Source organism: Aquarana catesbeiana, linkage group LG05 (genome assembly GCF_042186555.1).
Source record: "Aquarana catesbeiana isolate 2022-GZ linkage group LG05, ASM4218655v1, whole genome shotgun sequence".
In the NCBI taxonomy this organism is placed as follows: Eukaryota; Metazoa; Chordata; class Amphibia; order Anura; family Ranidae; genus Aquarana; species Aquarana catesbeiana.
Window position 1 is genome coordinate 17686174 of NC_133328.1, and position 21213 is coordinate 17707386.

The 21213-nt window shown below is 39.2% G+C and overlaps 1 protein-coding gene across 2 annotated transcripts in view; it reads right to left on the reverse strand.

The window, feature by feature from the left end:
• Nucleotides 1-21213, reverse strand: part of VIPR1 (vasoactive intestinal peptide receptor 1) — a 409687-nt gene that overhangs the window by 113602 nt on the left and 274872 nt on the right. For both annotated transcript variants that reach the window (XM_073629489.1, XM_073629491.1), the window contains one exon: nucleotides 7856-7953. In XM_073629489.1, coding sequence (XP_073485590.1) covers nucleotides 7856-7953 — 98 coding nt within the window. The remainder of the gene's footprint in view (nucleotides 1-7855; nucleotides 7954-21213) is intronic.

Below are 21213 nucleotides of genomic sequence, written 5' to 3' on the forward strand. Positions count from 1 at the left end.
GTCCCCATCAGTGCCGCCTTACCTGTGCCCATCAGTGCCGCCTTACCTGTGCCCATCAGTGCCGCCTTACCTGTGCCCATCAGTGCCGCCTTATCTGTGCCCATCAGTGCCGCCTTATCTGTCTCCATCAGTGCCCCCTTATCTGTCTCCATCAGTGCCGCTTTATCTGTCCCCATCAGTGCCACCTTATCTGTCCCCATCAGTGCCGCCTTATCTGTCCTCATCAGTGCCGCCTTATCTGTCCCCATCAGTGCCGCCTTATCTGTGCCCATCAGTGCCGCCTTATTTGTCTCCATCAGTGCCGCTTTATCTGTCCCCATCAGTGCCGCCTTATCTGTGCCCATCAGTGCCGCCTTATCTGTGCCCATCAGTGCTGCCTTATCTGTGCCCATCAGTGCCGCCTTATCTGTCCCCATCAGTGCCGCCTTATCTGTCCCCATCAGTGCCGCCTTATCTGTCCCCATCAGTGCCGCCTTATCTGTGCCCATCAGTGCCGCCTTATCTGTGCCCATCAGTGCCGCCTTATCTGTGCCCATCAGTGCCGCCTTATCTGTGCCCATCAGTGCCGCTGTATCTGTCCCCATCAGTGCCACCTTATCTGTGCCCATCAGTGCCACCTTATCTGTGCCCATCAGTGCCACCTTATCTGTGCCCATCAGTGCCACCTTATCTGTGCCCATCAGTGCCACCTTATCTGTGCCAATCAGTGCCACCTTATCTGTCCCCATCAGTGCCGCCTTATCTGTGCCCATCAGTGCCGCCTTATCTGTGCCCATCAGTGCCGCCTTATCTGTGCCCATCAGTGCCGCCTTATCTGTGCCGCCTTATCTGTGCTCATCAGTGCTGCCTTATCTGTGCCCATCAGTGCCGCTGTATCTGTCCCCATCAGTGCCACCTTATCTGTGCCCATCAGTGCCACCTTATCTGTGCCCATCAGTGCTGCCTTATCTGTGCCTGCCTATCAGTGTCACCTTATCAGTGCCCACCAGTGCCGCCTCATCAGCGCCTATCAATGAATTAGAAAAATTACCTGTTTGCTAAATTTTATAACAAACTATGAATCATGATTTTGTTTTCAAAATTTTCCATCTTTTTTTGTTTGTTTAGCAAAAAATAAAAACCCAGCTGTGATTAAATACCACCAAAAGAAAGCTCTATTCGTGTGAAAAAAAATGATAAAAATTTCATTTGGGTACAGTGTTGTATGACCGCGCAATTATCATTCAAAGTGCGTCAGCGCTGAAAGCTGAATATTGGTCTGGGCAGGAGGGGGGTTTAAGTGCCCAGTAAGCAAGCGTTTAAAACAACCCCCCTCCCCCATATCTCTGTCTGGTCTCCAAAGCATCCGATCAAACCTGTGCGATTTTACAGGAAGGGTCAAGGACGTCGTTTTCCCGGGTTTGTCGCCTCTGAAACGAATGGGGCGGCCCCCCTACTCGCAATGCGCACAGATAAGAACCCCCAAGGGTCAGGAAGACGCACTCTGTACATCGAGGGGCCTTTATATTCCCCCGTCAGCGTTCTTCCCGTGAAACGAAATCTACATCCTCCACATCATGATTACAGTGAAATGTATTTCTGCAGAAATTCCACCGCCGACATTTATAGCGCGGCGGTGCGGAGTCAGGAATAGCTGCACTGAAAAAGACATCGCAGTCCAGTAAATATTTATATCTCGCCGTGTGCGCAGCCAATTAGGGGCCCAATAAGCCGTCACCTCGCACATCCCCTCTTCCTAACAATCTCCCGCGCATCCCAACCGGGGGGACGAACGTGTCAACGGCTCACTCCGCAACAAGTCGCGGGTTCAGCCTTTTTATTTTATTTTTTTTATTGCATTTTAATGTAAATATGAGATGTGAAGATATTTAAGAGGTCCTGTCATGCTTTTTTTCTATTACAAGGGATGTTTACATTCCTTGTAATAGGAATAAAAGTGACACTTTATTTTTTCTTATTTATTTTACTTTTTTTTTTTTTTACACTGTTCTTTAAAAAAAAAAAAATAATTGTCACTTATAATTCCTATTACAAGGGATGTTTACATTCCTTGTAATAGGAATAAAAGTGACACTTTTTTTTTTTCTTATTTATTTTACTTTTTTTTTTTACATTGTTCTTTTAAAATAAATAAATAAATAAATAATTGTCACTGTTATTCCTATTACAAGGGGTGGTTACATTCCTTGTAATAGGAATAAAAGTGACAATTTTTATTATTATTATTATTATTTTTTTTAAAGAACAGTGTAAAAATTAAAAATAAAATGAATAGGAAATTTATTTATTTTTTTTTTAAACGCGCCCCGTCCCGCCAAGCTCGCGTGCAGAAGCGAACTTCCCCTCCTCAGATCCTCCCCCCCCCAGCACAAAATCTGAACCCTAAGAGACGTTCACATCTCTGCGGCTGGTGAATGCACGCCAAATGTTGTGCGTTCCCAACCTGCAGGGAAACGCGCTGCACTTTAGCAGACGCACGGTGGGGGGTTATTAATTCGGTACGTTTGTGCGTGTGCAAAAAAAAAAAACGCACGTCGCCGCAGCTTTTAATCTAAGGGTCAGGAATGGGTTTTTTCTACGCGTTTCTGTGAGTAGGGCAGCCAATAGAAATTAATCCACAGCCGCAAAAAAAAATGTAGATATGTAAAATATAATAAATATAAATAAAAAATAGTAAATATTATTTCTATTCTTCATAAAGCGAGCCTCAAAGGTGCCGGTGTGATGTGACGGCTGAGCCCACCGCCCCCCCCCCTTTATACATCTTTTAACACCGAGAATCAAACTCGAAATCGCATCACCAGGAAAGTCAAAAAATGTCTTTCTGAACCCAGACCTTTGTAAAAAAAATAGAATTTTGGGGGGCAGCCATAATTCTCTCTCAGGCGAAGCGCGGTAAGAAGCCGGCGCTGACCTCTCGTTCCGGAAAGTTAATTAAACTTCTGCAGCGTATCAATCAGTGACATGCCGATCGTCGCTCACATTTTGGGTCATTTAATATCAATCAAAAGACGAAAAAGATGAGAGCTGTTTGAATTAACGACGCAGCAAATTGTGCAGATGAAAGGAGAATTATGTTGGAATAGTGATAATGAACACTCCGGAGAACGACCTTCCTAATGCGGCTGTTTATAAAACCATTCTAGGAAAAAAAAAAAAAAAATCCACGTCTGGATGACGATTCGGGATGAGCGGAGCGATTTTGGCAAACGATTTTGCAGCGAAACTTCGCTCAAGCGGAATCTCTCAATGCCGCCCACTTAGGCAATTTTATTTTATTTGTAGGGTGTGATTATTATGGGGTGTATTTGGGGTGATTTATTTATTTAATTTCATGTTCTTTGTGTTTGTTTTTTTTTGTTTTTTTTTGTTTTTGTTTTTTGTTTTTTTTGTGCATTTGATCATATTTTGTGTTTTAGGCTCGGTTTCCACTAGTGCGACTTTTTTATATGACCTGGGACTGAAAAGTTGCATGATGAGTCCTACCCCCCATGATTTCCAAAGAGTACCGTTCATATCCGTGCGACTTCAAGTCGCAGCGACTTCAAAGCAGTCCCTGCACTACTTTGGTCCCACTTTGATGTGACCTGAGGTCCATAGACCTCAAGAATACACAGGCATTGCTTCAAGTCGTGGCAAAAAAAAAAAAAAAAAAATCGCAGCAAAACAAATTGCGGCAAATTCGCGCGACTTTAGGGATGCAATAGTGGAAACCGAGCCCGAGCGTTTTTTCCGGCCGGTCAGATGAAAGTGATCCCGGGAGCGGTATTCGCCACGGGATCACTTTTAGGCCTCATGCGCACTGGACGTTAAAATAACGTTATAAAAAACGCCAGTGACTTTGCAGCGAGTTTTTCAACGTTTTGGCAATAGCAGTTGTTAGCGTTTTTCGCGTTAGCGTTTTTTTTTTAAAAAAAGGTCTTTTTCAATGGTTTAAAAAACGTCAAAAAAACGCTGGCGAGCCGCGTTTCTGAGCGTTTATCGGCGTTTATCAGCGCTTTTTTTTACGTTCGAGTGTTTTTACAGCTTAAGGCTCCATGCGCACTGGATGTTAAAATAACATTATAAAAACGTCAGTAGGTTTGCAGTGAGTCTTTCAACATTTTTTAAAACGTTTTTGTAATAGCGTTTAACGTTTTTTAGCGTTTTTTAAAATTTTCTTTTTTTTTTTTCAATGGATCGAAAACGTTAAAAAAACGCTGGTGATCCACGTTTTTGAGCATCTATCGGCGTTTATGAGCGTTTGGCGGTTTTTGTGGTCAGAAAAACGACTCCTGAATGTAATTTTATGGCGTTCTGAGAACAGCCAATAAACTCCACTGCTGATAAAAGTTTAAAAACGTCCTGTGTGTGTTATGGACACCTAGGATAACACAGAGTGGACTTTATGGGCTGTTAAAAAAAAAAAAAAAAAAAAAAAAAAAACGCCCAAAAACGGGCGTTTATGAGCTTCAGTGTGCATGGAGCCTCAAAGTTTTTTAACGTTTTTGCAACAGCGTCAATTAGCGTTTTTTTAGCGTTTTTTTGCTTTTTTTATTTTATTTTTTTTTTTAAGAAAAAAAATATTTTTTTCAATGGATCAAAAACGTTAAAAAACGCTGGTGAGCTGTAAATTTTTTTTCCTTTTTTTTTTTTTTTTACATTTTTTTACAGTGTCGTTTTCATCTTTTTTTTTCTTTTAAAAAAATAAATGAGAGATTTGGAGAGATTTACATTCCATATAATTGGAATAAGAGTGATTAAAAAAAAAATGAAAACGACACTGTAAAAAAAAAAAAAAAAAAAAAGTATTTTTTTCTTTTTTTACTTTTTTTTTTTTTTTTACAGTGTTGTTTTCATTTTTTTTTTTCTTTTAAAAGGCAAATGAGAGATTTGGAATATTTTTGACCCCAGATCTCTAAATAAAGAGGACATGTCATGCTTATTTCTAATACAAGGGATGTTTACATTCCATACAATAGGAATAAGAGTGATAAAAAAAAAAAAATGAAAACGACACTGTAAAAAAAAAAAAAAAAAAAAAGTATTTTTTTCTTTTTTTCCTTTTTTTTTTTTTTTTTTTTACAGTGTTGTTTTCATTTTTTTTTTCTTTTAAAAGGCAAATGAGAGATTTGGAATATTTTTGACCCCAGATCTCTAAATAAAGAGGACATGTCATGCTTATTTCTAATACAAGGGATGTTTACATTCCATACAATAGGAATAAGAGTGATAAAAAAAAAATTTGAAAACGACACTGTAAAAAAAAAAAAAAAAAAAGTTATTTTTTTTTTTCATTTTTTTTTTTTTTTCATTTTTTTACAGTGTCATTTTCATTTTTTTTTCTTTTAAAAAGGTAAATGAGAGATTTGGAGAGACTTACATTCCATATAATAGGAATAAGAGATGTAAAAAAGAAATGAAAACGACACTGAAAAAAAAAAAAAAAAAAAAAAAAGTTTTTTTTTTTTTTTTTTTTTACACAGTGTCGTTTTCATTTTTTTTTCTTTTAAAAGGTAAATGAGAGATTTGGAATATTTTTGACCCCAGATCTCTAAATAAAGAGGACCTGTCATGTTTATTTCTAATACAAGGTATGTTTACATTCCATATAATAGGAATAAAAGTTATAAAAAAAAAAAAAATATATATATATATATATATATATATATATATATATATATATATATATATATATATATATATATATATATATATATATATATATATATTTATTAAAACGACAGTTAAAAAAAAAAGTAAAAAAAAAAAAAAAAATGAAAGCGCCCCCATCCCTCCGAGCTCATGCACAGAAACGAGTGCATGAGTAAGTCGCGCCCGCATGTGTAAAGGCTGTTCAAACCACACATGTGAGGTATCTCCACAATTGTGAGAGCGATAATTCTAGCCCTAGACCTCCTCTGTAACTCTAAACTGGTAACCTGTAAAAAAAAAAAAATTTAAAGCGTCACCTATGGAGATTTTTAAGTACCGTAGTTTGTCGCCATTTCACAAGTGTGTGCAATTTTAAAGCGTGACATGTTGGGTATCGATTTACTCAGTGTAACAATCATCTTTCACATTATTCTAAAAAATTTAGGGAACTATTGCATTTTTAAAATTCATCAAAGTGTATTTCCCCCCCACCAAAAAAAATGCATTTGCAAAACTGCTGCGCAAATTCCATGCGACATAAAAAATTGCAAGGATCGCCATTTTATTCTCTAGGGTCTCTGCAAAAAAAATATATATATATATATAAGGTTTGGGGTTCCAAGTAATTTTCAAGCAAAAAACAAAAAATACAAATTTAAACTTGTAAACAAAAAGTGCCAGAAAAAGCCCGATTGGCAAGTGATTAAAAAAAAACAAAATCATGTTATACTTACCCGCTCTGTGTAATGGTTTTGCACTAATATTTATTATTAGTTAGTTATTATTTCAGATTTTTGGGTTTGCGAATTTTCAGATTTTCATTCTTTTGAATGTTCAGATTTTCATTCTTATTTTTGGATTTTCAAATTTCCAAATTTTTTAATTTCCGAATTTTGAATTTCCGAATTTAGAATTTCCGAATTTAGAATTTCCGAATTTAGAATTTCCGAATTTAGAATTTCCAAATTTCGAATTTCCTAATATCAAATTTCCGAACTTTGAATTTTTGAATTTCCGAACTTTGAATTTTTGAATTTCCGAACTTTGAATTTTTGAATTTCTGAATTTTGAATTTTGAATTTGCGAATTTCCGAAATGTAAAATTTTTTCGAAAATGCTGAAATTCGAAATTCAGAAATTTGAAAAATTTGAAAAATCATACTGCCTGCACAGACCTGGAATATCTATCTATCTCTTTCTCTCTCTCTCTCTCTCTATATATATATATATATATATATATATATATATATATATATATGGAGTTTTAGTTTTAGTCGTATTTTAGTCGACTAAAACAGTATTAATTTAGTAAACAAAAATATTTTAGTTGACGAAATTAACACTGATGTGTGTGTATATATATAAAATCTATAGCTAGATCTAATCTATAAAATAGATAGATAGATAGATAGATAGATAGATAGATAGATAGATAGATAGATAGATAGATAGATAGATCGATCTATATCTCTATATATAGATATATACACACACGTATATATAGATATTTATCTCTCTCTCTCTATATATATGTATATAAACACACACACATCAGTGTTTAGTTGACTAAAATATTTTCGTTGACTAAATTAATACTGTTTTAGTCGACTAAAATACAACTAAAACTAAAACAATTCAGATGACTAAAATACGACTAAAACTAAATTGAATTTATATCGCAAAGGCTACATCTGTGTCTGTAGTGCCTGTTCAAACCCTAATACCATAAATAATAAACAAGTTATTAGATTTTTTTTACTCCAGGAGTATATCATGTTTGGTACTTCTAAAGAAATAATGCATCAAAATGTAACTAAACCCATTCGATTTTAGTTGACTAAAATGGAAACAACTCAGAACAAATTCAGAAATTTGAAAAATCGAAATTCGGAAATTCTAAATTTTGGAAAATGAAAAATTTGTAAAGTCGTAAATTAACGAATTTGTCAAAATTCATTAAAAAAAACGAATTCGGAAATAAACGAATTGCACAGGTCTAATGCCCAGGAAGCATACTTGTACCCTGCCCAGCCTGCAGTGAACTCTATTGGATTTCACCCTGGGTCTTCTTGGTGAACTGACGCTGGCTGTGGATCTTGTGGAGTCAGCAAGTTGTAATACTGTCTGCACAGACCTGGGTCTCCGGAGGTATGAGAATCGCATAAAGCTACATTGAAATCAGAAGATACATAATAAGATCTGAACAGTGTTGAAGCCCCACCTGAAAAGACAGAGGATGATCATGGCCGCAGTGAGGGAGATCAGCGACAAGCTGTGTCCAATCGTGTATCCCGTCTTAATCGCTCCGAAAAAAACAGTCTGGTGGGAGAGGAAAGGTTTACAGTTAATCGTCTACATAGGAAACGGTGAAGGGAATCTGTCAGGACAGCGATGTGGAGCTACCACTGCTGACCTGTTGAATTTTATTGTAGGCTGTCATCTTCATCCTTTGTTTTGCACGACTTATTGAGCTGGAAGAAGAGTTCAGACTTCACTGGTTGCATGCTGCTTCCAGGGCAGCCACTTACTTAAAGTAGCAAAGTGAGGATGGAAATGACAGCCCCACGGCGAGAACCTTCAACAAGCAGCAGCCGCTCCGCCCCTCCTATCCTGACGCGTTCCCCTCACATAAAACATGGTAAAGTTGGACTCCAGGCAGCTGAATGATAAACTTTTTAAAATTCATATTTTTTGTATATCAATAAGGTTGTCCCTCTGTGCCTTTTACATATATATCTACTCTCTATATACTCTTTTCCTGCCCTGTAAAGTCCAAAGGGGCGTCCCCTTTATGCACTTTGTTGCAAATATCTCTTGGAACAGTTGAATGATAAATATGATGATAAATATGATGTCATTTGAGGTTTGCCTGACCAAAGATTTGCAACTCTATCAGTATTGTGATCTCAGGGGCGCGTCACCCAGCCCGTCACCAACCCTTCCTCCAGACTGTGGTTGACCAAATGAAAAATAGCCGTATTACACTGCAAGACTGAACAAAAGGAACCGAGACTCTCTTCCAGTCTGAGTGCAGCTGTAAACAGGAGGCCAATGGCAAAACAGATATATACAAGCTATGATTAAAAAATATATGATGAATTTATTTATTTTTTTTTTTTTACTTGCCCAAAGTTCAAATTTAATGAAGGAATATCTATCTATCTCTTTCTCTCTCTCTCTCTATATATATATGGAGTTTTAGTCGTATTTTAGTCGACTAAAACAGTATTAATTTAGTAAACAAAAATATTTTAGTTGACGAAATTAACACTGATGTGTGTGTGTGTATATATATATATATATAAAATCTATAGCTAGATCTAATCTATAAAATAGATAGATAATATATATCTATATATACTATAGATAGATGTATATAGAGATCTCTCTCTCTCTCTCTCTCTCTCTCTCTCATTCTCTCTCTCTCTCGATCTCTCTCATTCTCTCTCTCTCTCTCTCTCTCTAGAGAGAGAGAGAGATATCTATCTATCTATCTATATATATATATATATATATATATATCTCTATATATAGATATATACACACACGTATATATAGATATTTATCTCTCTCTCTCTATATATATGTATATAAACACACACACATCAGTGTTTAGTCGACTAAAATATTTTCGTTGACTAAATTAATACTGTTTTAGTCGACTAAAATACAACTAAAACTAAAACAATTCAGATGACTAAAATACGACTAAAACTAAATTGAATTTATATCACAAAGGCTACATCTGTGTCTGTAGTGCCTGTTCAAACCCTAATACCATAAATAATAAACAAGTTATTAGATTTTTTTTACTCCAGGAGTATATCATGTTTGGTACTTCTAAAGAAATAATACATTAAAATGTAACTAAACCCATTCGATTTTAGTTGACTAAAATGGAAACAACTCAGATGACTAAAATACGACTAAAACTAAAACGGCAACTAAAAAGAAATCAAAGTCAAAATTAACACTGCTATACATACACACACACACTATATATATATATATATATAAATGCATGCACACACATACGGCACATAAAAAAAATATTTTTATATGTTTTTTTTTTGTTTTTTTTTACCTGACCGAAGTTTAACTTTAATTAAGGGATATACAGTATATATATATATATATATATATATATCACACATACATACATACACACACACACACACACTATATTACCAATATAAAAATATACTCCTTATCAGTGGCTTTTCAGTCACCAATCAATAGGGTGGTCAATATACACTATATTGTCAAAAGTATTGGGACGCCTTTACACGCACATGAACTTTAATGGCATCCCAGTCTTAGTCCGTAGGGTTCAATATTGAGTTGGCTCCGCCCTTTGCAGCTTCAACTCTTCTGGGAAGGCTGTCTACAAGGTTTAGGAGTGTGTATGGGAATGTTTGACCATTCTTCCAGAAGCGCATTTGTGAGGTCAGGCACTGATGTTGGATGAGAAGGCCTGGCTCACAGTCTCCGCTCTAATTCATCCCAAAGGCGTTCTATTGGGTTGAGGTCAGGACTCTGTGGAGGCCAGTCAAGTTCCTCCACCCCAAACTCGCTCATCCATGTCTTTATGGACCTTGCTTTGTGCACTGGTGCGCAGTCATGTTGGAACAGGAAGGGACCATCTCCAAACTGTTCTCACAAAGTTGGGAGCATGAAATTGTCCAAAATGTCTTGGTATACTGACGCCTTAAGTGTAATCAACCAGGTGAGGAGTACAAAGACAAGTGTGTCTTGTCTACAGTCAAGCATGGTGGTGGGAGTGTCATGGTCTGGGGCTGCATGAGTGCTGCCGGCACTGGGGAGCTACAGATCATTGAGGGAACCATGAATGCCAACATGTACTGTGATATACTGAAGCAGAGCATGATCCCCTCCCTTCAGAGACTGGGCCGCAGGGCAGTATTCCAACATGATAACGACCCCAAACACACCTCCAAGACTACCACTGCCTTGCTAAAGAAGCTGAGGGTAAAGGTGATGGACTGGCCAAGCATGTCTCCAGACCTAAACCCTATTGAGCATCTGTGGGACATCCTCAAACAGAAGGTGGAGAAACGCAAGGTCTCTAACATCCACCAGCTCTGTGATGTCGTCATGGAGGAGGGGAAGAGGACTACAGTGGTGACCTGTGAAGCTCTGGTGAACTCCATGTCCAAGAGGGTTAAGGCAGTGCTGGTGGAGTGGAAGAGGACTCCAGCGTGTCTTGCCTACAGTCAAGCCTTAAAAATGAAAACGAATGCAGCCATTACATCTAAGAATTGGTAAACTGCAATAAAATAAATGTTTGCTTTGGGATTTAATACTGCTTTAAGCGTAGGGTTGCCACCTCATCCCTCCAGACCTAAACACGTCTTAATTACTCAGGTTCTGTGGCTGATTAAGGTGGTAATTAAACTCACTTGGTGCCTTATGTGCATTTAATTAGCCTCAGAACCTGTTTAATTCAAAGGTGTTCTGGTTTAAAGGGATGAGGTGGCAACCCTATTTGAGCGTTATACGAGAGGGGAATACAGTGACTTGTTTTCTTCATATAAGAACGTTTTTGCGCAAAGCATGGCGTCATTAGCTCATTCGGAGATCAGTTTGTGCATCCCGTGAACTCTTCAACATCCATTGAGGATCTAAGGATGAGGATATATGATGAAGCACCATGTATGACCCTCCTCGGTACAGACCACTACGAGCACCGCCTCGCCCCCCCCCCCCCTCCCCAGTCCTCCTCATTGGCTGACTTATCATCCTACAAACACAAAGTGCGGTGAAAAGCGCCGGCGTTACGGCTGACCGATGACTAACACCACTTCAAGCTGCTATTAATGTAAGTGTTCAAGGGCTTTCGACCCAACAAGCCTATCTCAGCTAAAAACAAACAACCTGTTAGAGAGCTGCGTCACCGGCCGCCAACCCGCACTTGCCCTTTGCTATATGTAGAAAACTGAATGTAGTGTAGTGTAAGCGATCGATATTAAAACAAACAAAATTTATCAGGCTGCCAATGAATAGAGACAAGTCTCCCTCGTTACTGAGATTGCCTACACTGCAAACACAGCGTGCAATTATGGTGCGTATGTCATGTATATGGCCTTGGTGGCAGCTTCAGGTTCCTCACTGCGGGACCCGGCCTATACGGGCAAAGTGGGCGCATTCATACCGGCCTGTTCTGATGCCGCGCGTTATATTGCGCATTTTTGAATGAGCTGCCAAATGCACTACAATGGACAGAAACATTCTAAATTATATACAGTATATATAATACATTTTTTTTAACCGCTTCAGCACCGGGCCTATCCTGACACTTCTCTCCTACATGAAAAGAAATCAACATTTTTTTCATTAGAAAATTACTCAGAACCCCCAAAGATTATAACTTTTTCACTAAATGGAAATTTTGATGCCGACACCGAAAAATCAGGAGGCGCTTGATTGAAACCGAAAATGACTGTTTTTAGAAAAGATATATATTTTATATATATAATTGTATTATTGTATTATATTCAACTTTTTAAATAATATCATCAATTTAAATGAATATGAATTTATTGTCGGCCATTATGGGCACCTTTAGTGCAAGAAAAGCTCAAGAAAAATGCATCCCTTTACATTCTATATACAGTATCTCACAAAAGTGAGTACACCTCTCACATTTGTGTAAATATTTTCTTCTATCTTTTCATGTGACAACACTAAGACCCGGTTCACACAGGGGCGGCACGACTTGCAGGTCGCCTCAGCGAGGCGACCTGCAAACGACTTCCGCGGCGACTTGCAAAACGACTTCTGTATAGAAGTCTATGCAAGTCGCACCAAGTCGCCCCCAAAGTCGTACAGGAACCTTTTTCTAAGTCGGAGCGACGATTAGAAAGGTTCCATTGTACAGAATGGGAGGCGACTTGTCAGGCGGCTAGGTCGCCTGACAAGTCGCCCCTGTGTGAACAGGCTCTGAAGAAATGACATTTTACTACAATGTAAAGTAGTGAGTGTACAGCTTGTATAACAGTGTAAATTTGCTGTCCCCTCAAAATAACTGAACACACAGCCATTAATGTCTAAACCGCTGGCAACAAAAGTGAGTACACCCCTAAGTGAAAATGTCCAAATTGGGCCATTTTCCCTCCCCGGTGTCATGTGACTCGTTAGTGTTACAAGGTTTCAGGTGTGAATGGGGAGCAGGTGTGTTAAATTTGGAGTTATCGCTCTCACTCTCTCATACTGGTCACTGGAAGTTCAACATGGCACCTCATGGCAAAGAACTCTCTGAGAATCTGAAAAAAAGAATTGCTGCTCTACATAAAGATGGCCTAGACTATAAGAAGATTGCCAAGACCCTGAAACTGAGCTGCAGCACGGTGGCCAAGACCATACAGCGGTTTAACAGGACAGGTTCCACTCAGAACAGGCCTCGCCATGGTCGACCAAAGAAGTTGAGTGCACGAGCTCAGCGTCATATCCGGAGGTTGTCTTTGGGAAATAGACGTATGAGTGCTGCCAGCATTGCTGCAGAGGTTGAAGGGGTGGGGGGGTCAGCCTGTCAGTGCTCAGACCATACGCCGCACACTGCATCAAATTGGTCTGCATGGCTGTCATCCCAGAAGCAAGCCTCTTCTAAAGATGATGCACAAGATAAACTTATTTGGTTCAGATGGTGTCAAGCGCGTTTGGCGGCAAATAAGGTGAGGAGTACAAAGACAAGTGTGTCTTGCCTACAGTCAAGCATGGTGGTGGGAGTGTCATGGTCTGGGGCTGCATGAGTGCTGCCGGCACTGGGGAGCTACAGATCATTGAGGGAACTATGAATGCCAACATGTACTGTGACATACTGAAGCAGAGCATGATCCCCTCCCTTCAGAGACTGGGCCACAGGGCAGTATTCCAACATGATAAGGACCCCAAACACACCTCCAAGATGACCACTGCCTTGATAAAGAAGCTGAGGGTAAAAGTGATGGCCAAGCATGTCTCCAGACCTAAACCCTATTGAGCATCTGTGGGACATCCTCAAACAGAAGGTGGAGGAGCGCAAGGTCTCTAACAACCACCAGCTCCGTGATGTCATCATGGAGGAGTGGAAGAGGACTCCAGTGCCAACCTGTGAAGCTCTGGTGAACTCCATGCCAAGAGGGTTAAAGCAGTGCTGGAAAATAACGGTAGCCACACAAAATGATGACACTTTGGGCCCAATTTGGACATTTTCACTTAGGGGTGTACTCACTTTTGATGCCAGCAGTTTAGACATTAATGGCTGTGTGTTGAGTTATTTTGAGGGGACAGCAAATTTACACTGTTATACAAGCTGTACACTCACTACTTTACATTGTAGCAAAGTGTCATTTCTTCAGTGTTGTCACATGAAAAGATAGAAGAAAATATTTACAAAAATGTGAGGGGTGTACTCACTTTTGTGAGATACTATGGGGGTCATTTACTATAGCGCTATGGCGCTAATTCGCGCAAATTGCCGCGAATTAGCGCTAATTCGCGGCAATTTAGCGCTAATTCGCGGCAATTTAGCGCGAATTAGCGCTAATAGCGGTAATTCGCGCTAAAACGGTATTCACTATAGCGCTGGTGAGAAAATTCTCCCAAAATCGAATTTACTATAGCTCCCTGAAACTAAATAGAGCCCAAACCCTTACTCTGCTAAAACCTAGAGAATTGCACATGGAAATAATTTTTAGAGCATGATATAATTGCCTAAATGGTACTGAAATATGCAGTATATTATTTAAAGATTATCTGCTTTTAAACTGTGTGAAAAAGTGATTTCTACACTGAAATATCTTTAAAAGTCTGAAAAGTGAAAAATTCCCCGTTTTGGACAACTAGGTGCCAGCACAACTGAGCATGCTCAGACCTGAAAATAACTCTCATTTTAACTCAAGTGTCTTTTTTACCTGGAGGTATAGTAAATACCAAAATGAGAGCTAATTAGAGAACATTTTTTGGGAGTTAAAATCTGCTCTAATTTAGTCCAAATGAAGTTTCAGTCATTGATTCTAATGGAACAATTCTAACTTTCACAAAAAAACCTTTTAATGTTGAGATGAAATGTATCTTTCTGTGAAATAAACTTTCCTTTGCAACATTGTTGCTTCTACTTAAAATATTTTGATTTTAAGAATGCTACAATGTGGAATGTTTTGATGTTTTGGTAAAATATATTTTTATCTGTCACTTTCACTTGTTTTTCTTCATCTCACAACCATCTTTACCCCAAACTCACACAGGTGTCTTTATAATCCACAAACAATACCATTGCTGATGAAAATTTAAAATGAATCACATTTTTTTGTGCTTTGTATTATTTCCAAATATTCATAATTTGAGCCCAAAAAATATGAAATGTGTACCAACATCAGAAATCAAAATGTAATTCCCAAGAATTTGAGGGTAATATTCTACTCTCACCCACAAAAAAACACCAAATATCACAGAATAAATCAAGAAGAATAACTCTTGAGTAATGTAATTCCATCACCTGTATGTCCATAGAAATGCAGTATTTATGTGTATTTATGTGTAGGAGGGTCTCACATGTGGCAGCTCTGTGGCTTAGAGGTTAGAACTTCTGCTTAGTATCTCTGAGGGTCTGGGTTCAAATCCCAACCATGTTACTGCATGTGAAGAAGTTGTCTCATCTCCCAGGTCCTATAATTATGTCTAAATGTAGTAGTTATGTGTAGGAGGGTTCCACCACCATTGTAAGTCTTTTCCAGATACACTATATAGCCAAAAGTATTGGGACGCCTGCCTTTACACACACATGAACTTTAATGGCAGCCCAGTCTTAGTCCATAGGGTTAAAATTTGATTTGGCCCACCCTTTGCAGCTAGAACAGCTTCTGGGAAGGCTGTCCACAAGGTTTAGTCTGCCTATGGGAATGTTTGATCATTCTTCCAGAAGTGCATTTGTGAGGCCAGGCACTGATGTTGGATGAGAAGGCCTGGCTTGCAGTCTCTACTCTAATTCAGCCAAAGGGTGTTCTATCGGGTTGAGGACAGGACTCTGTGCAGGCCAGTCAAGTTTCTCCACCCCAAACTTGCTCATCCATGTCTTTATGGACCTTGCTTTGTGTACTGGTGTGCAGTCATGTTGGAACAGGAAGGGGCTTTCCCCAAACTGTCCTCACAAAGTTGGGAGCATGAAATTGTCCAAAATGTCTTGGTATGCTGACACCTTAAGAGTTCCCTTCTCTGAAACTAAGAGGCCAAGCCCAACCCCTGAAAAACAACCCCGCACCATAATCCCCCTCCACCAAATCATTTGGACCAGTGCACAAAGCAAGGTCCATAAAGACATGGATGAGTGATTTTGGGGTGGAGGAACTTGACTGGCCTGCACAGAGTCCTGACCTCAACACAACAGAACACCTTGGGGATAAATTAGAGAGGAGACTGTAGGTCAGGCCTTCTCATCCAACATCAGTGCCTGACCTCACAAATGCACTTGGAAGAATGGTCAAACATTCCCATAGACACACTCCTAAACCTTGTGGACAAGAAGAGTTGAAGCTGTTATAGCTGCAAAGGGTGGGCCAAATGAGTTTTGAACCTAATACTAATACTGGGATGCCATTATAGTTCATGTGTGTTTAAAGGCAGGCATCCCAATACTTAGGCCAATATACTGTATATTTCTTGTGACACTGAGCATGGCTATGGACTTAGGGCTGGTTCACACCACAGAGATGCAGAGAACATGTGTGGGGTTGCCTGGTGGCTTAGTGGGTAGCAGTTCTGTCTAGCAGCACCTGAGATGTTGGTTCAATTCCCCAACATGCTAATCCTTGTGTTGAAGTTTATATGTTCTCCCTGTGTGGGTTTCTCACCACAATCTAAAGACATGCTGGCATCTTATTTGTCTCCTGTCGAAATAGGTTCTAATGTAAGAAAGTTAATTTTGGACTTTATATTGGAAGCTCATTGCAGCCAGGGACTGATGTTAATGTTTATTAGCACTAATCATGCCCAGGGACTTGGACATTTCAAATTTTAGGGTTTACACTGCACAGGTACATATGCTTAGAAAACTGTTGCTTTGTTTATGTGGATGCAAATGGACTTTGATCTTTGGCCTGTAGTTGGAGATTTGACGCACATAGCCAAGGGCTAACACAGATGCGAATATTATTATGTGTTCCTGCTCATCAGGTGCAAACACTTTAGACATACATGAAGAGACAGATTGAAAGATACTGGTGGGCGTGTACTTCTATTGGGTGTGTCAGTGTGCTAACAATACAACCTCTCTTATATAAAGGCCTGCAGTAGGGGGTTCGTTTGGCCTGAGAAGGTCAGGTTTTTTGTTGTGATGGAGAAGGAATGATATTGGAAGAGTTGATGAAATTCTTGTGCATTTTTTCAATCAAAAGTGGGTTTATGTGGCCATACTGTCAATGTTGTGTGTGTATTGTTCCTGTCTGATCATGCAAACATCGTTTGGAAGCATTTGCTGACCTACTATTTTTGATCTCGTTTAATCGTGTACACCGAAATGCAGCTTCCAGCAGAACATGGTCATCAATGTATGTATGTGTGGATTGTGGGCTGGTGGTGGGTGTTTTGAATAAGTCTTTTGCAATATTATGTTGGAATGCTTTGTAAGAATGACTTAAGTATGTTTCTATAATCTTTCAGATAATAATGTGATGTGTTGCCCGTTATACACTGAAATTAAAGCTGTGTCCACTATAAGGTTTTGTCTAATTTTAGATTGTAAGCTCCTATGAGCAGGGCCCTTAAAATTCCGTTGCTAAATGTAGTACCATATATCCTGTCCAAATTTTTTTGAAGCTAGTAAATGTAAATTTATTTTTTTTCTGCTGGTAAAATAAAAGTACATTGAGCTCTTGTTGTGGTGTGTGGGTTTTTTTTTTTTTTTTTTTTTTTCCTTCTACTTTTCTTTCTTTAGTTTTTGTGGGTGGTGGTTTTGGGAAAGTGCAATATCTCTTTTATATTTTATTTCAATATGTATTTGTGCACCAAAAAACGAATCTCTTTGCCCTGGTTCATATGCTACTTTGAAATTGTGCTACTTCACTTGAAGTAGCATGATTTCAAAGTAGCAAGCTCAGTGTGATTTCAGGTGGCTTCATACACAAATGTCTATTGAAGTCGCACCTGAAATCGGCAAAAGTAGTGCAGGAACTACTTTAGCAAATTGATGCGGTGCCACAAAAAAAATGTTGCATCAATTGGAAGAGTGCCATTGCCGATAGTTATGTGATTTGATCTCTCAAATCGCATGACCAATCGCTCCAATGTAAACCTAGGCTTCTGCACAACTGCAAGTTCTATATAAAGATTCCACCTTTATCATTAACAGCTGTGGAGAATTGTAGGTAATGAATTCAGCTGGTGGAAAGGCAGTGTTTGAATGTGTCAGCTCTGGTTCACATTGGTGTGATTTGACATGTCAAATCTGTGGCAATTGCACTGTTCTAATTGGTGCGATTTGTTTTGCTATTGGTGCAGAAACCTGCACTGATGTTGCCCCCACAGTCGGGACTGACATGCAGGAATGAAATTGTGGGAGTTCAGCTGAACGATTTCCTCCTTCTGTCAGTGTGAACCAGGGCTCAAACTGGGCCTTTTGCCTTTTTAATTCACCTGCTGCTAACCCAGGGACACCATTTCTTAGCAAACTCCCTTAAGTTTACCTTCAAATATATGTAGAAATATAGATTTGCATATCTGAAAATAAAAAAATACTAATCATGGTTGAGATCAAATATTCGCAGCTGCAATCAAAAGTGTGGTTTCACCTTCTGACCTGGAAATTATTCATTGTATGCACCCGGAAGTTCCTGTGCTGGTCAGGATCTCCATCTAGGTGGACATGGCGAGGTCTCTTTAGCAGAGAGGAGGCGCTGCTCATTGGCAGGGTAAGTGTAGGATTTGTACTTGTACTTAATCAATGCGGGGTGGATGTCATAGTTAGATTTGGTGTGGGTGGGGTTCATTGATTTGTTTGGCATCACCACACATTTGCTTCCGTCCCATGTGCACACATCACTTCCTGCATTTGTTCTGCTGATGTAAATCAGTAAGGACTTTGCAAGTATAAATGAGAGCTCCTTTTCTTAAAATATATATGACTTGTTTCACAGCTGGGCGAATTTTCCATCAAATTTGGACCTCTGAGTTGCATGGCAAGTTGTACCCCATGATTCTCAATGACAACCATTCATATCTGTGCTACTAAGTCGCACCAACTTCAAAGAAGTCCCTGTACTACTTTGGTGTGACTTGAGGTATATCGGGTACAATATTACACAGGCATTCCCAGAAGTTGGGGCCAAGTTGCAGCGGCAAAGTGGCAACAAAATAGGGTGACTTTCAGGTCGCAGCAGTGTGAATGAGATTCAAGGATAACACCTTTGAATTTGGCCCTATTGTCACTTGTGCATCCTGAAAGTGTAGCAAATTCGTCCCTGCACTACCTTGGTTTGACTGATGCAATTTGAGGTCCATACACCACAAGATTACACAGACATTGCTTCAAGTCATGACAAAGCTGTGCAATTTTAAGGTCGCACAAGTGCAAATGGGGCCTTATTCAAAGGTGTTATCAATTAATCGCATTAGGTTACTTTCACACTTGGGTGACTTTTCATGGAGCTTTGGACCTCAGAGTCACATGAAAAGTTGTCCCCCTTGATTTCCATTAATATTTATTAGAGCTGCACGATTAATCGTCATCGTAATTTTTTTTCCCCTTTACGATCTTGAAAAAAGTGTTTCACGATTCTTGCTATTGCAAAGAACTCTCTCTGCTCTTCTGAAGCCACAGCCGAAAAACCAGGAAGTCTGCCAAGAATTAGAACATTCTTTATCAGTGAACTTGACTAGAAACCTTGTAACAATTTGTCAATTAAATAGAATTCTGTGTAAGTGAGGAAAGTTTAACCACTTAAACACTAAACATTTTTCTGACATTTGTTGGTTTCAGGTTAAAATCATTTTTTTTTTGCTAGAAAATTACTTAAAACCCCCCAACATTATATATATATTTTTAGTAGAGACCCTAGAGAATAAAATGGTGGTTGTTACAATATTTTTTGTCACACTGTATTTGCACCTTTCAAATGCAATTTTTTTTGGAAAAAATTACTTTAATGATTTAAAAAAAAAAAAAGAAAAGTTAGCCCAATTTCTTGTGGGATAATGTGAAAGATTTTATGTCACGAGAACCGTGATCTTTTTATTCTAAGCAAAAAAATTGTGATTCTCATTTTGGCCAGAACCGTGCAGCTCTAATATCTATGCAACTTCACCCATGTTCACATAGGCCAAATCGGTGCCTATTGATGGCAATGGAACTGTCCAAATTGGTGCGACGCCACAACAATTCCCAAAAGTAGTTCCTGCACTACTTTGGGCGACTTCAGGGGGCGATTTCTTACCTCCCAACTTTTTGAGATGCGTATAAGGGACACCTATTAACAAAAGTAGGTAGGCATAGGACACCTTCTTAAAGGAGAACAGTTGGGACCTATGTGATTTCACTAGACATTTGTGCAGGAAAGTGCACTGATGTCTCTGAAATCACTGACAAAGTCGGGCTGAGTCACACTTGTGCAACTTTGGACATCAGAGTCGTATGACAAGTCATACCCCATGATTTTCAATGTGTACCATTCATATCTGTGCGACTTCAAGTAACATTGACTTCAACGTAGTCCCTGTACTACTTTGGTCTGACTTTGATGCGAGTTGAGGTCCATAGACCTCAAGATTACACAGGCATTGCTTAAAGTCGCATTAAAATCTCGCAACTTTCAGGTCGCACAGGTGTGAAAGGTGCCTAAGTCACTGTGCTGAGTACTATTTTATACCTAGAATATAAAGTAGTCCCACCATCAAACACTAGTAAACATATGTTCTCAATATAATTGTGCTCAAATGGCTGAAAATCACACAGATGGTATCACCTACTGAAAGCTTGCATTGTACTCAGCAGCGTATGCTGAAAAGAGGCGAACGCCTATTAGCCAATGCCACATCGGCACATTGGCATGAGCATGGTTGTTACTATAATATTAATGCCTGAAATGCAAAACATTATTGTATTGAATCAAACATTAGTAAATGTATTTTCTCTGTAGGTAAGTGCTCAGCTCTGTAGCATAGCGGTATACCCTGCTGCCCCCAAAAGTTCAAGCCATGAATTCAAATCCCACTGACAGCATTACCTCCTAGAAGTGTGCATTGTACTCAGAAGCATAATTAGCCAAAGCACATCAGCTTGCTTTATTCCATATTTTAACTCTTCAAATGCATGCAATGGTATGTACTTATTCAATAATATTATGGTATGGAATTCCAAAATTCAAGGAAAAAAATGTCGTAGGGTCCCCCCAGTACATACCAGGCCCTTCGGTATGGACTTTAAGGGGAACCCCACACCAAATTGTAAAATAAATTTGATGTGGGGCCCCCCAAAATCCATACCAGACCCTTATCCGAGCATGCAGCCTGGAGGTCAGGATAGGGGGGGACGAGTGAGCACCCTCCCCTTCTGAATCTTACCAGGCCACATGCCCCAAAGCACCTTTTCCC